The following is a 13,614-nucleotide window of genomic DNA, read 5'->3' on the forward strand; positions in this document are numbered from 1 at the left end:
TCCCAGCCACGTGCAACTAAGAGTCCATTAAACCTCTTTTTCCTTATAAATTATCCAGTCTCAGGTATTTCTTCATAGCAGTATGAAAATGGACTAATACAGCTATTGAATAAATGATACTTCTTTTTGATGATAATGTGCTTTTAAAGGGAACCTCAAAGAGCAGGTGATTTTTTTTCCCCTTTTCAAATCATAAACTTATCAGCAGGAAGAACCCTCCAGGTCCTCTGGTGCCATCCTATCACTCTGCAAACAAGATCCTGAGGTTCAGAAAAGTTCAATGACTCACACAGGCCTGGTTAGATGGAATGTGCAACTAGAATTCCAGTCACCAAACCCTATCCAATTCTATTCGAAATACATACTTTCCACCTACTATTTCATTACCCAGATGCAGGTAGCTCTACACAAATCTTGACTTGAACTTTTCTCTCCTCCTGTCATCCATGAAAATTGTTAAATACTACTTGCCCCACATACATAAAGCTCTTTATTAGATCACTTAAATTTCCTTGCCCCCTAATTCCCCTCCTTTCCTATGAGCCCTCCCACCATAATAAGATTATCAATGGAACTTAAATTTCATAAAACAGTTCCTAATTAGTGGAGTCTCTTCAAAATGTCCATATATTTAACTTCAAAATACTAAATTGTATTCTTGCTTTAATGGAAAACATGACGTTTCAGAAAACTTTGAAAAACTAGATTTATATTCTGTTCTCTATTTCTTAACCTTTAAGAAGGCCATCAATAATTATGGCCATTTATTCTACAGAAATAGCCTTAGAGGAAAGAAACTATTAATGAATGCTTATGTGAAATAAATGTCCAAGTAAATAACTTTTATTGCACACATAACTTCATTCAATAAAGTTATTGTTCTTAAGAGTACAGTAAAATAAGAAATTAATTTTTTTTAGTTTAACCAAATATTTATAAAATCTCACCTCTAATTCCTCAGCCTGTTCTGCATTATCGTCTTCTGAGCCATTGGTTTTAGGTAAATAAGTCATTTTTAGTCTCAGATAGCCTTTAACTCTTGATTTGTGACTGTAGAAAAGAAAATAAATATTCATAAAAATTTAACACCAGGGAGAAAAGTATTCAATTAATAAGAGTTTAATGAACCCTCGGTAGCTAGCAGGGAGTCTACAAGGGAAGGCTCAAAGACAAGTTCCAGGGCAGAAGATATCCAGGGAAAGGAAAAGAAGGTGGAGAAAAGGAAAACATATAAATAAATAAATGTTAGGCTACCAAGAAGATGTTAAGGAAGTTTAAGGAAACGAACAGAGACAATGTCAAAGAGAAGCTGGCCTTTGAGTTGGGATTAGAAGACTGGGGAGGATTCTTACCTGTGACAGCAGAGGAAAAGGCATATGAGTGGAGAAGACGGCAAGATCCAGGACACAGATGGGAAATTTGGCAATAAAGGATGACAGTAGTTGAGTTTGGCTGGATTCAAGGATTTATAAAGGAGACTACAGAAGGCAGGGATGGTCCAGAGGTCATGCAAAATCAGAGAACTTCAGACTTTATTTTGCTTATTTTGGTAAACCACTGAGCATTTTGAGATGTGCTTTAGGGTTATTAAATTGGCCATACTGTATTGGATGACAGAAGAGTAGAAGGTAAGGCCTGATAATTGTCTGAAACCTGCTACATCTCTTTGGCAGCTGTTTGAATCTGCCACACATCAATTTACCTAATCTATTCTTATATTGTATCACCTCTTTGAATAATTACTTGTCTAAGCTAAAGGCTGCTGCCTGCTGTAGTAATACTTTAAATCTTTTGAAAACCTGTCTTTCACAAGCTGCTGCTCCTTCCTATTTTTTTTTTAAATTTTTTATTGCATTTTAGGTTTTGGGGTACATGTGCAGAACATGCAAGACAGTTGCGTAGGTACACACTTGGCAGTGTGTTTTGCTTCCTTTCTCCCCTTCACCCACATTTGGCATTTCTCCCCAGGCTATCCCTCCCCAGCTCCCTCTCCCGCTGACCCTCCCCTTTTCCCCCCAATAGACCCCAATGTTTAGTACTCCCCTCCCTGTGTCCATGTGTTCTCATTTTTCATCACCCGCCTATGAGTGAGAATATGTGGTGTTTCATTTTCTGTTCTTGTGTCAGTTTGCTGAGAATGATGTTCTCCAGATTCATCCATGTCCCTACAAATGACACAAACTCATCATTTCTGATTGCTGCATAATATTCCATGGTGTATATGTGCCACATTTTCCCAATCCAGTCTATCATCAATGGGCATTTGGGTTGGTTCCAGGTCTTTGCTATTGTAAACAGTGCTGCAATGAACATTCGTGTGCATGTGTCCTTATAGTAGAACGATTTACAGTCCTTTGGATATATACCCAGTAATGGGATTGCTGGATCAAATGGAATTTCTATTTCTAAGGCCTTGAGGAATCGCCACACTGTCTTCCACAATGGTTGAACTAATTTACACTCCCACCAACAGTGTAAAAGTGTTCCTTTTTCTCCACATCCTCTCCAGCATCTGCTGTCTCCAGATTTTTTAATGATCGCCATTCTAACTGGCGTGAGATGGTATCTCAATGTGGTTTTGATTTGCATCTCTCTGATGACCAGTGACGATGAGCATTTTTTCATATGATTGTTGGCCTCATATATGTCTTCTTTCGTAAAGTGTCTGTTCATATCCTTTGCCCATTTTTGAATGGACTTGTTTGTTTTTTTCCTGTAAATCTGTTTGAGTTCTTTGTAAATTCTGGATATCAGCCCTTTGTCAGATGGGTAAACTGCAAAAACTTTTTCCCATTCTGTTTGTTGCCGACCCACTCTAGTGACTGTTTCTTTTGCCGTGCAGAAGCTGTGGAGTTTCATTAGGTCCCATTTGTCTATTTTGGCTTTTGTTGCCAATGCTTTTGGTGTTTTGTTCATGAAGTCCTTGCCTACTCCTATGTCCTGGATGGTTTTGCCTACATTTCCTTCTAGGGTTTTTATGGTGCCAGGTCTTATGTTTAAGTCTTTAATCCATCTGGAGTTAATTTTAGTGTAAGGTGTCAAGAAGGGGTCCAGTTTCTGCTTTCTACACATGGCTAGCCAGTTTTCCCAACACCATTTGTTAAACAGGGAATCCTTTCCCCATTGCTTGTTTTTGTCAGGTTTATCAAAGATTGTATGGTTGTAGATATGTTATGTTGCCTCCGATGCCTCTGTTTTGTTCCATTGGTCTATATGTCTGTTTTGGTACCAGTACCATGCTGTTTTGATTACTGTAGCCTTGTAGTATAATTTGAAATCTGGTAGTGTGATGCCCCCCGCTGTGTTCTTTTTGCTTAGAATTGACTTGGCTATGCGGGCTCTCTTTTGGTTCCATATGAAGTTCATGGTGGTTGTTTCCGGTTCTGTGAAGAAAGTCAATGGTAGCTTGATGGGGATAGCGTTGATTCTGTAAATTACTTTGGGCAGTATAGCCATTTTCACGATATTAATTCTTCCTAACCATGAACATGGAATGTTTCTCCATCTGTTTGTGTCCTCTCTTATTTCGTTGAGCAGTGGTTTGTAGTTTTCCTTGAAGAGGTCCCTTATGTTCCTTGTGAGTTGTATTCCTAGGTATTTTATTCTTTTTGTAGCAATTGTGAATGGCAGTTCATTCTTGATTTGGCTTTCTTTAAGTCTGTTATTGGTGTAGAGGAATGCTTGTGATTTTTGCACATTGATTTTATACCCTGAGACTTTGCTGAAGTTGCTTATCAGTTTCAGGAGTTTTTGGGCTGAGGTGATGGGGTCTTCTAGGTATACTATCATGTCATCTGCAAATAGAGACAGTTTGGCTTCCACCTTTCCTATCTGAATACGCTTTATTTCTTTTTCTTGCCTGATTGCTCTGGCTAGAACTTCCAGTACTATATTGAATAGGAGTGGTGAAAGAGGACATCCTTGTTGAGTGCCGATTTCAAAGGAAATGCTTCCAGTTTTTGCCCATTCAGTATAATATTGGCTGTTGGTTTGTCATAAATAGCTTTTATTACTTTGAGATACGTTCCATTGATACCGAGTTTATTGAGGGTTTTTAGCATAAAGGGCTGTTGAATTTTGTTGAATGCCTTCTTTGCGTCAATTGAGATAATCATGTGGTTTTTGTTTTTGGTTCTGTTTATGTGGTGAATTACGTTTATAGACTTGCGTATGTTGAACCAGTCTTGCATCCCCGGGATGAATCCTACTTGATCATGATGGACAAGATTTTTGATTTGCTGTTGCAATCGGCTTGCCAATATTTTATTGAAGATTTTTGCATCTATGTTCATCATGGATATTGGCCTGAAGTTTTCTTTTCTTGTTGAGTCTCTGCCGGGTTTTGGTATCAGGATGATATTGGTCTCATAAAATGATTTGGGAAGGATTCCCTCTTTTTGGATTATTTGGAATAGTTTCAGAAGGAATGGTACCAGCTCCTCTTTGTGTGTCTGGTAGAATTTGGCTGTGAACCCATCTGGACCTGGGCTTTTTTTGTGTGGTAGGCTCTTAATTGCTGCCTCGACTTCTGACCTTGTTATTGGTCTATTCATAGTTTCAGCTTCCTCCTGGTTTAGGCTTGGGAGGACACAGGTGTCCAGGACTTTATCCATTTCTTCCAGGTTTACTAGTTTATGTGCATAATGTAATATTCTCTGATGATGGTTTGAATTTCTGTGGAATCTGTGGTGATTTCCCCTTTATCATGTTTTATTGCATCTATTTGGTTGTTCTCTCTTTTCTTTTTAATCAGTCTGGCTAGTGGTCTGTCTATTTTGTTGATCTTTTCAAAAAACCAGCTCTTGGATTTATTATTTTTTGAAGGGTTTTTCGTGTCTCTATCTCCTTCAGTTCAGCTCTGATCTTAGTTATTTCTTGTCTTCTGCTGGGTTTTGAGTTTTCTTGATCTTGCTCCTCTAGCTCTTTCAATTTTGACGATAGGGTGTCAATTTTGGATCTCTCCATTCTCCTCATATGGGCACGTATTGCTATATATTTTCCTCTAGAGACTGCTTTAAATGTGTCCCAGAGATTCTGGCATGTTGTGTCTTCGTTCTCATTGGTTTCAAAGAACTTCTTTATTTCTGCCTTCATTTCATTGTTTATCCAGGCAACATTCAAGAGCCAGTTGTCCAGTTTCCATGAAGCTGTGCAGTTCTGGGTTGGTTTCTGAATTCTGAGTTCCCTATTTTATTTTATTTTATTTTTTTTGAGATAGCATCTCCCTCTGTTGCCCAGGCTGGAGAGCCATGGCTCAGTCATGGTTCACTGCAGTTTTGACCTTCCAGTCTCAGGTGATCTTCCCATCTCAGCCTCCCAAATAACTGAGACTACAGGCATGTGCCACCATGCCCAGCTAATTTTTGTATTTTTTTTGCAGAGATGGGGTTTTACCTTGTTTCTCAGTCTGGTCAGGAATTCCTGGGCTCAAGCAATCCACCCACTTCAGCCTCCCAAAGTGCTACAATTACAGTGCTTTCATAAGCTTTTAATTCAAGGCTTAATTCTATCTATTGCCCTCACCAATTCTAGCATCCAATGATTTACTTAAGAAATCCTTGCTTGTCTCAGCTTTCTATATAGATTTTTTGGGGATGATTTTTACAGTTATCAGATATGTAGCAATTACCCTATGTCTTTCTAGACAAGAGTCCTAATCCTTTTATTCTGTCTTCAAGAGATTGCCTATCCCTACTCCAAAGCCTCTCCTTATGTTTTTAGCTCTTCTCTGTATAGTTCTCATAGATCTGGCAAATTTAGTGTATCCTTTCCTGAGTAGTCAGTGAAATCCCCAAGGCTTACTTCCAAGGCCACTAATGTGGCCATATTGAAGGAGATGTGAACACTCTGACTTGTTGTTATAAAAGATGGATACAGAGAATGTGCTCAGAATATGTTTTTTTGAAAAGTTTCTCTACAATTGTATGTTTCATGTCTTCTCAATTAGAAAATAAGCCTCAAGGTTTTGACTTAATGGGGCTCAAACAAATTTAGGAATGTAGCACATTTTCTGTCTGAATAAAGTTCTTTCTGCACTTGCAGTAATATTCGGTGCAGACAGAAGCAGCAAACTGTATTTTTTAAAGACAAAGACACAGAGAGCATTTGACAAACTGAAAAGCAGGCTACTAGGACAATCAAATAAGAAAAAACAACTTAGTTATTCTCGGTATACAGATGTCACAATCAGTCTAAAATTAAAGGATGCAAGGACACTGACATTCCTGACATGTACAAAAATTAAATGTGACTTTCTTAATAGAAAGTAATTTTGTTTTAATATTTATATTATAAACAGTAATTAAAAAAACATTTTTAAGAGAAAAATTTTACTAAGTTCCAATAGTACATTTTCAAATGCATTTTATAGTTTAAGAAACAAGACAAATACTGTCGCTTTCACAGATGTCCTTTCTCTGCTTTAGTTTGACCTTTTAGACAGTAAATCCACACTAGATTTTACTTCACAATGTGGTATAGAAGATCAAAAGGAGTTTTAGTTACAGCTTAAATTTAAATTTTTTGATAAACATCAAGTAATTTCATTTAGGAAAATGGAATTATAAGCATGCTATTTGAGTTTTAAATTCCAGTCTTATGTTATTTTCTCTAAATATTTGAGTTCTGAAATACTTTTTAAAGTAGGCAAAATATAGTTAGGTTTTTCTGAAATTGGCTTTCTGCACGTTGAGTTGGATAACGGTTTTAAATGAATTCATGTTTGTGATTTTTTAAAGCATAGTATTATGACAATATGACATAAATTTTAAGATATAAAATAAATATAAAATAATGACACATTCTAGCTTTCTAGTCTGATAAGTATTAAGAGGGCAAATCTTTCCCAAAGAAGTGTGATCACTTTCTGTATTTTCAGAATGTCTTGCAATGTGCATATAGCACTTGTTTTTTTTGTTTTTTTTTTTTGAGAGGAAGTCTTGCTCTATCGCCAGGCTGGAGTGTAGTGGCGCAATCTCGGCTCACTGCAACCTCAGCCTCCTGGATTCAAGCAATTCTTCTGCCTCAGCCTTCCGATAGCCAGGACCACAGGAACACGCCACCATGCCCGGCTATTTTTTGTATTTTTAGTAGAGACGGGGTTTCACCATGTTGGCCAGATGGTCTCAATCTCTTGACCTCGTGATCCACCTGCCTCGGCCTCCCAAAGTGCTGGGATTACAGGCATGAGCCACCGCGCCCGGCCGTACATAGTACTTCTTAATCAGAAACAGCAATGAAGCTTTAAAAAAAAATAATATTTAGAAGTAGCTTATTTATAGAAGTTTAAACCCTGAATTTCGAATGAGGCTACTGTAAGGTGTAATGAAGAGACAAAAAACTTAATATGCTATTATTTTATATTTACTGACCTTCTTGGGTGAAGAACAAAATCCTTAAATGTATATGGTCTCTCCATTCTTGGATTTTCTGTCTAGAATAAAATAGTGGGTTTTCAAAATATATCTATAACACCAAAAACATGTACTTTTCAAGAGTCACCTAAGGCATAATTGACGTTAGAAGTGAGAGAAAAAAAGTAGCTTTAGTTTATCCAATGCTAACTTGACAGTACTTTCACTTTTCTGCCCAAGAGGAAATGCAGCTGCCATCATAACTCAAATGAAAATTAGCCGAGCAGGTGGGTTGTGGAGCCAAAGGAGGGCAGAAGAGAACAAGCAGAAAAACAATATAGAGTGGCTAGTCCACTGACATCTCAAAAGAATATGGAATATGCACATGTCTGCAGGCTTCGTTAGAGCACGGAGATAACTGCAGGAGATCAAAAAAGTCAATAGCCTGGAAAGTAAGAATGGATTAAATATGTCACTAAAAGCTTATGGTCTTGCACCCTGTTAAAAAAAAAAAGGCTTATGCACTGGAAAGACTATAGAGAGCTAGTAAATATAACTCAAAAGACTGAAAAATAAGTGATTTTTCTTTTTCTTTAAAGTTCAGCAGCTGTTAGTTTTTATTATCCTCTGCTGTTTTGCATTGTTAATTACCCAGTCTGCCTTGAAACTCTTTTCTTAAATTCTCATGACATTATTTTACTTGGTTCTTTTCCTGTTTCCCCTTGTCTGCCTTCTCTTTCTTTTCCGATCCACTCATGTTGACTGAGGGTCAATGGATGGCCCTCCGTTCTTAATGTCTTTTATAAGGAAAACCCTTTATTCTCAGAGATTCTGCTGTTAACCTGCACTGTGATAACTCTCAATCCTTCTAGTTCCTTTTCCCTATATAACTGATTTTTATCTCTCTGTCAGCAGTCTACTTTAAACTTGGTTTCCTATCAAAACTCAGTATGTCCAAAAGTACTTTTTTTAACATTTCAAAACAAAACAGACTTTCTTCCTCACTTTTCCACATGAGATGCCATCCTTATCTTCCCAGTTCAACCTGTATTATCTTTACTTTTTGCTTATTTTCTTAAGCCTCCATGTCAGGCATGTGATTCAATAATGTTCTATTTTGCAATGTTTCCTGAATCTGTTCTCCTCCTTGCTATATGCTTAGCTCTGATTCTTAGTGTTTTACATTTCTATTGTTGTAAACTATCTTAATTTTCTTCTGTGAGCTTAGGCACTCCTCACTCTAGTTATTCAGCAGAATATTTTCAAACTAATCTTTTTTATACAATGCTTTCCATGAGGTCAACAAATATCAGAAATTATTTATTTCTCACTGAGGTTCATGTATGAAAATCTTAAAAAGAAAATGGTTTTGAAATTAATTTTTAGAAAACAGTATGCCTAAAATATAAAAGTAGTATACATTTGATAAGTCAGTTATATATACACTAACTATATTGTATATATGTAAGTATTTATTAAATTTAACAAAATAAACACAAAAGGAAACTCATGGACACCTATACCAACCGGTAATGGATAAAGTGGAACATCCACTTGACCTAGGAAATCATCTCTTGTCTATAAGAGAAAGAAGAAAAAATATAATTAGTAATAAGCTCAATTTCTTTAGAAGATTTTGATGAGATAGTGCCACCATTCACAGAAAATGATTTTTTTTTTTTTAAATTCAATCCTATGCAGCATTACTGGAAAATAAAATGTGGTACAACTTCTGGTAATAGCAGAGTACCACATCTTAGATTAATTCTTCTCCAGATAACAATTATATTCTGTGACAAAATACCAAAACAGCTATTTGAAAGTACAACAGAATGACCCAAAACAAGCAGAAACTGGAGCGAAGTCAATCCTTCAAAGAAGAAACTACACTAGGTAGGATTCAGTATTTATATGGCTTTTCCTCTAGCAGTATTCCACAGTCCATATAATGCAGACAGCCTAGAACTTAAGCTGAAATCCGCACTATTACGGGCTTGAGGAGTCAGAAGGCCTAGTTTGGGGCTGACAACATATCTAGAAAAAGAGGAGAAAAATCCCAGAAAAAAAGAAGCCACCAGAATTTCTCCAAATCTAAATATAAACTCTTACCCAAATCCGTAGTTTAACCCTGAACCAAACAAGTGAAAGGCAACAGCTAGAAGACTGAGAGGGCTGAGCACTGATTTCTGCTGATGTTCACCAAAAGGGAAGCAGAATTTGGAGTTCAATTATGTTAACCAGCTGGAACAAAAATTAATACTCTTGACTGGGGGAGGCCGAGGCAGGCAGATCACCTGCGATCAGGTGTTTGAGACCAGCCTGGTCAACATGGTAAAATCCCATCTCTACCAAAAATACAAAAATTAGCTGGGCATGGTGGCATGTGCCTGTAATCCCAACTACTTGGGAGGCTGAGGCAGGAGAATCACTTGAATCCAGGAGATGGAGGATGCAGTGAGCTGAGACTGTGACACTGCACTCCAGCCTGGGTGACAGAGTGAGATTCCATCTCAAAAAAAAAAAACAAAAAACACTCCTCAGGGAAATATAATAAAATTCATTGTTTCTATTAGTTACTATATTCATTGTCCAGCCTACAATAAAAAAATTACTAGACATGCAAAGAAATAAAAAAATGACCCAGTATCAAGAGAAAAAGTATTTAATAGAAACCAACCACAAGATGACCCAGATTGTGGAATAAGAAGACAGGGAAAATAAAGCAGCTATTATAAAGATATTCAAAGGACTTAAAAGAAAAGGCCACAATGAATGAAAAGATGGGTAATCTCTGTGGTGAAATGGAAACTAAAAATGAATCAAATGTATATTTTATTTTATTTCATTGTATTTGTGAGACAGTTGCACAGGCGGGAGTGTAGTAGTGCAATCACAGCTCATTGCAACTTCCACCTCCTGGGTTCAAGTGATTCTCCCATCTCAGCCTCCCAAGTAGCTGGGATTACAGGCGTGCACCACCATGCCTGGCTGTTTTTTTGTGGGTTTTTTTTTTTTGTATTTTTAGTAGAGATGGGGTTTCACCATTTTGACCAGTCTGGTCTTGAACTCCTGACCTCAAGTGTTCTGCCCACCTTGGCCTACCAAACTACCTCCCAGAGGAGATTGCCACCTGGTGGCTAACTCCTGATATGATGCACTGAGAAATGCTTGTGCTTTTCTCAGTGCATCACATCAGGTGTCAGACACCACATCTGGCCAAATGTACATTCTAGAAATGAAACTTCTAAAATGAAATATATGAAATAAAAAAATTCAGTGGATGGGTTTAAAAGACGATTGAAGATGATTGGAGAAAAGTAACATGAACTTGAAGATACAGAAACAGAATTTATTTATCTGAAAAATAAAGAGAACTTGAGGAAGAATTTCAAGCAGTCTGACATATGTATAACTAGCGTTCCATAAAGGGGGATGGGTAATAGGGCAGAAAAATATCTGGGGAAAAAGCCAAAATATTCACACATTCACAAAAACACAAGCAGAGACAGTCAATAAAGTCAGTGAACGGAAGCAGGATAAATGTAAAGAAAACATGGGTAGGCATATCATTATTAAATGCTGAAAACAAAAGATAAACAGAAAATCTTGAAAGCAGCCTAATAAAAACAATACATTACACACAGGAGAATAAAAATACAAATAACCGTTGTCTTCCCATCAAAAACAATGGAAACCAGAAGAAAACGGAGTATCTATAAGTGCTGAAAGAAAAAAAGTACCAAGAATTCTATATCTAGGAAAAATTATCCATCAAAAAGAAACGAAAAATAAAAATACTCTTGGATAAAGTTGAGATAATTTGTCATCAGCAGACGAATTGTTGGCACTACAGAATATGCTATAGGAAGTTCTTCAGGCTGAGGATAAGTGGCACCAGATAGAAATTCAGATCTAAAGATACGAGTCATAAAGAGCGAAATGGTAAATATGTGGGTAAAGTTTTTTTTAACTACCTTCTCAATCTCTTAAAGAACAAATTGTTATATACAGAAAAAGTTAAACTGCTACACTATGGGTTTAAAAAATGCAGATGTAATAATGCAAATGACAACATTGTGCAAAAGATAGGTGGAATAATCACATCTACGTTGTTGCAAGACTTACATTTTATATAAAGTGGTATGATGAATAGAAGTTAATCATTAATTGACTGAAGAACTAAGAAGCCCTGAGAAGAGTTAAAATGGAATACTGCAAATATTTGACTAATCCAAAATAAGGCAGGAAAAGAGAAACAAAGAAACAGATAAGATGAAAAGAAATAAATTGCACATTCTGAGATAAATCCAGCCATATAAATTATGACAAACTAAATGGTCCAATTAAAGACAGAGATTGTCAGCTGAATAAAAATGCAAAACTTAACTATATGTTGTCTCTAAAAGACACCTATCATTATGATTTAAAAATATTTTATTAAACATTTTTCATCCTTTTCACTTTTTTCCTTTTTTTTTTTTTAAAGAGACAGAGTTTTGCCATCTTACCCAGGATAGTCTCAAACTCCTGGGCTCAAGCAGTTCTCCTGCCTTGGTGTCTCAAAGTGCTAGGATTACAGGTGTGAGCCTGTGCCCGGTCAACTTCTCATTTTAAAATAATTTCAGATTTAAAAATATTTGTAAAATAGTATGAAGAATCCTCATGTACTTTCCATCCAGATCCCCTAAAAGTTAACATCTGAAATAGCCATACTTTAATGATCAAACTCAGAAGTACTATTAAGTACTCTACAGACTTGATTCAAAATTCACCAAATGTCTGACTAATTTTAGTCTAGGTCCAATTCAGATTCGCATATTGCATTTAGTAGTCCTGTCTCTTTAGTTTCTTTTAATCTGGAAAGTACCTTAGTCTTTCTTTGTCCTTCATAATCCTGACATTTTTGATGAGTAATAAGTAGTTATAAAACATCCTTGTAATATTTCTTCATGGTTGAATTTAGATTATGCATTCTTTACAAGAATACCATAAAGGTGATGCCTGTGCCCTTCTCAGTGCATCATATCAGGAGGCATATGATACTGATTTATTGCATTACTAATGATAATAACTTCAATCATTTGGTTAAGGTGCTGTCTTCCAGGTTTCTCAATATTTTCCCCTTTGTAATTAACAGTAAGTATCTTGTGGGAAAATCCTTTGAGGTTATGTAACTAGCCCATTTCTCATCATACTTTTGCTCACAAACTTTAGCATCCACTGAAGATTCTTACCTGCAACAATTATTAATGTGGTGCTTGCCAAATGCTGACTTTCTATTTCTGCCATTTCCATTCATATTAATTAATTATAACTCTGCTGAAATAATTTCCCCTTCCTCCCATTTATGCATTCTGCCACTTTTTTAATCATCACAAACTTACCGATATTTATATTATAAAATAGAATCGATTACTGTCACTTACTTATTTTTTATTATTATTATTTTTTTGAGACAGAGTTTCGCTCTTGTTACCCAGGCTGGAGTGCAATGGCACGATCTCGGCTCACCGCAACCCCCGCCTCCTGGGTTCACACGATTCTCCTGCCTCAGCCTCCTGAGTAGCTGAGATTACAGGCATGTGCCACTACAACCAGCCAAGCTTTTTGTATATTAGTAGAGAGGAGGTTTCACTATGTTGGCCAGGCTAGTCTTGACCTCCTGACCTCAGGTAATCCACCTGCCTGGGCCTTCCAAAGGCTAGGATTATAGGCGTGAGCCACCATGCTGGCCAGTAAAGTTTGATTATAAAAAGAAGATACAAAAGAGTACATGCTGTCCTATTTAATTTACATGAACTGTAAAAGAAACAAAAATGGAAGACTGGAAGAGTAGAGGACAGCAGAGTGAGAAGTGAGATAATAAGTGAAAGTCCTAATACCAAACAATAAGTATCTCCCCAACTTTTTTCTTTGTTTCACTTGGCTTCTAGAATACTGGCAGACAAATATATATTTCTCAGGAAAGAAAATTCCCCTCTGGAACAACTAAGCAATCCGAGAAGACAGATTTACAGATATTAAAACCTGGAAGTTTTTCAATAAAATGACTAATTCTCTCTGCTCACCCCAAAGTGAAGTCCACTAGTCAGTAGATGCTCATGAACAAAACCCTTCCAGTAAATACTGGAATCTTATACATTACGGACAGTTAAGGACTACTAAATACTTGGGGAAACTTATAACATGAAACACATAAAAGACACAGACCTAAATCAAAGAAGTGAGTCTGATGAATAAGAATCAGTGAAATTGCAGGAAA

General features: G+C 36.6%; 1 protein-coding gene across 7 annotated transcripts in view; it reads right to left on the reverse strand.

Moving 5' to 3' along the window:
- NEDD4 (NEDD4 E3 ubiquitin protein ligase) overlaps positions 1–13,614 on the reverse strand; it is a 167,600-nt gene that overhangs the window by 41,675 nt on the left and 112,311 nt on the right. For 6 of the 7 annotated variants that reach the window (XM_078335970.1, XM_078335971.1, XM_002753498.8 and 3 more), the window contains 3 exons: positions 8,880–8,930; positions 7,371–7,432; positions 948–1,050 (listed from right to left, as the gene is read on the reverse strand). In XM_078335970.1, the coding sequence (XP_078192096.1) occupies positions 948–1,050; positions 7,371–7,432; positions 8,880–8,930 (216 nt within the window). The remainder of the gene's footprint in view (positions 1–947; positions 1,051–7,370; positions 7,433–8,879; positions 8,931–13,614) is intronic. The other variant, XM_017976888.4, reaches the window with a different exon arrangement.

Source organism: Callithrix jacchus, chromosome 8 (assembly GCF_049354715.1).
Source record: "Callithrix jacchus isolate 240 chromosome 8, calJac240_pri, whole genome shotgun sequence".
NCBI classification, from domain to species: domain Eukaryota; kingdom Metazoa; phylum Chordata; class Mammalia; order Primates; family Cebidae; genus Callithrix; species Callithrix jacchus.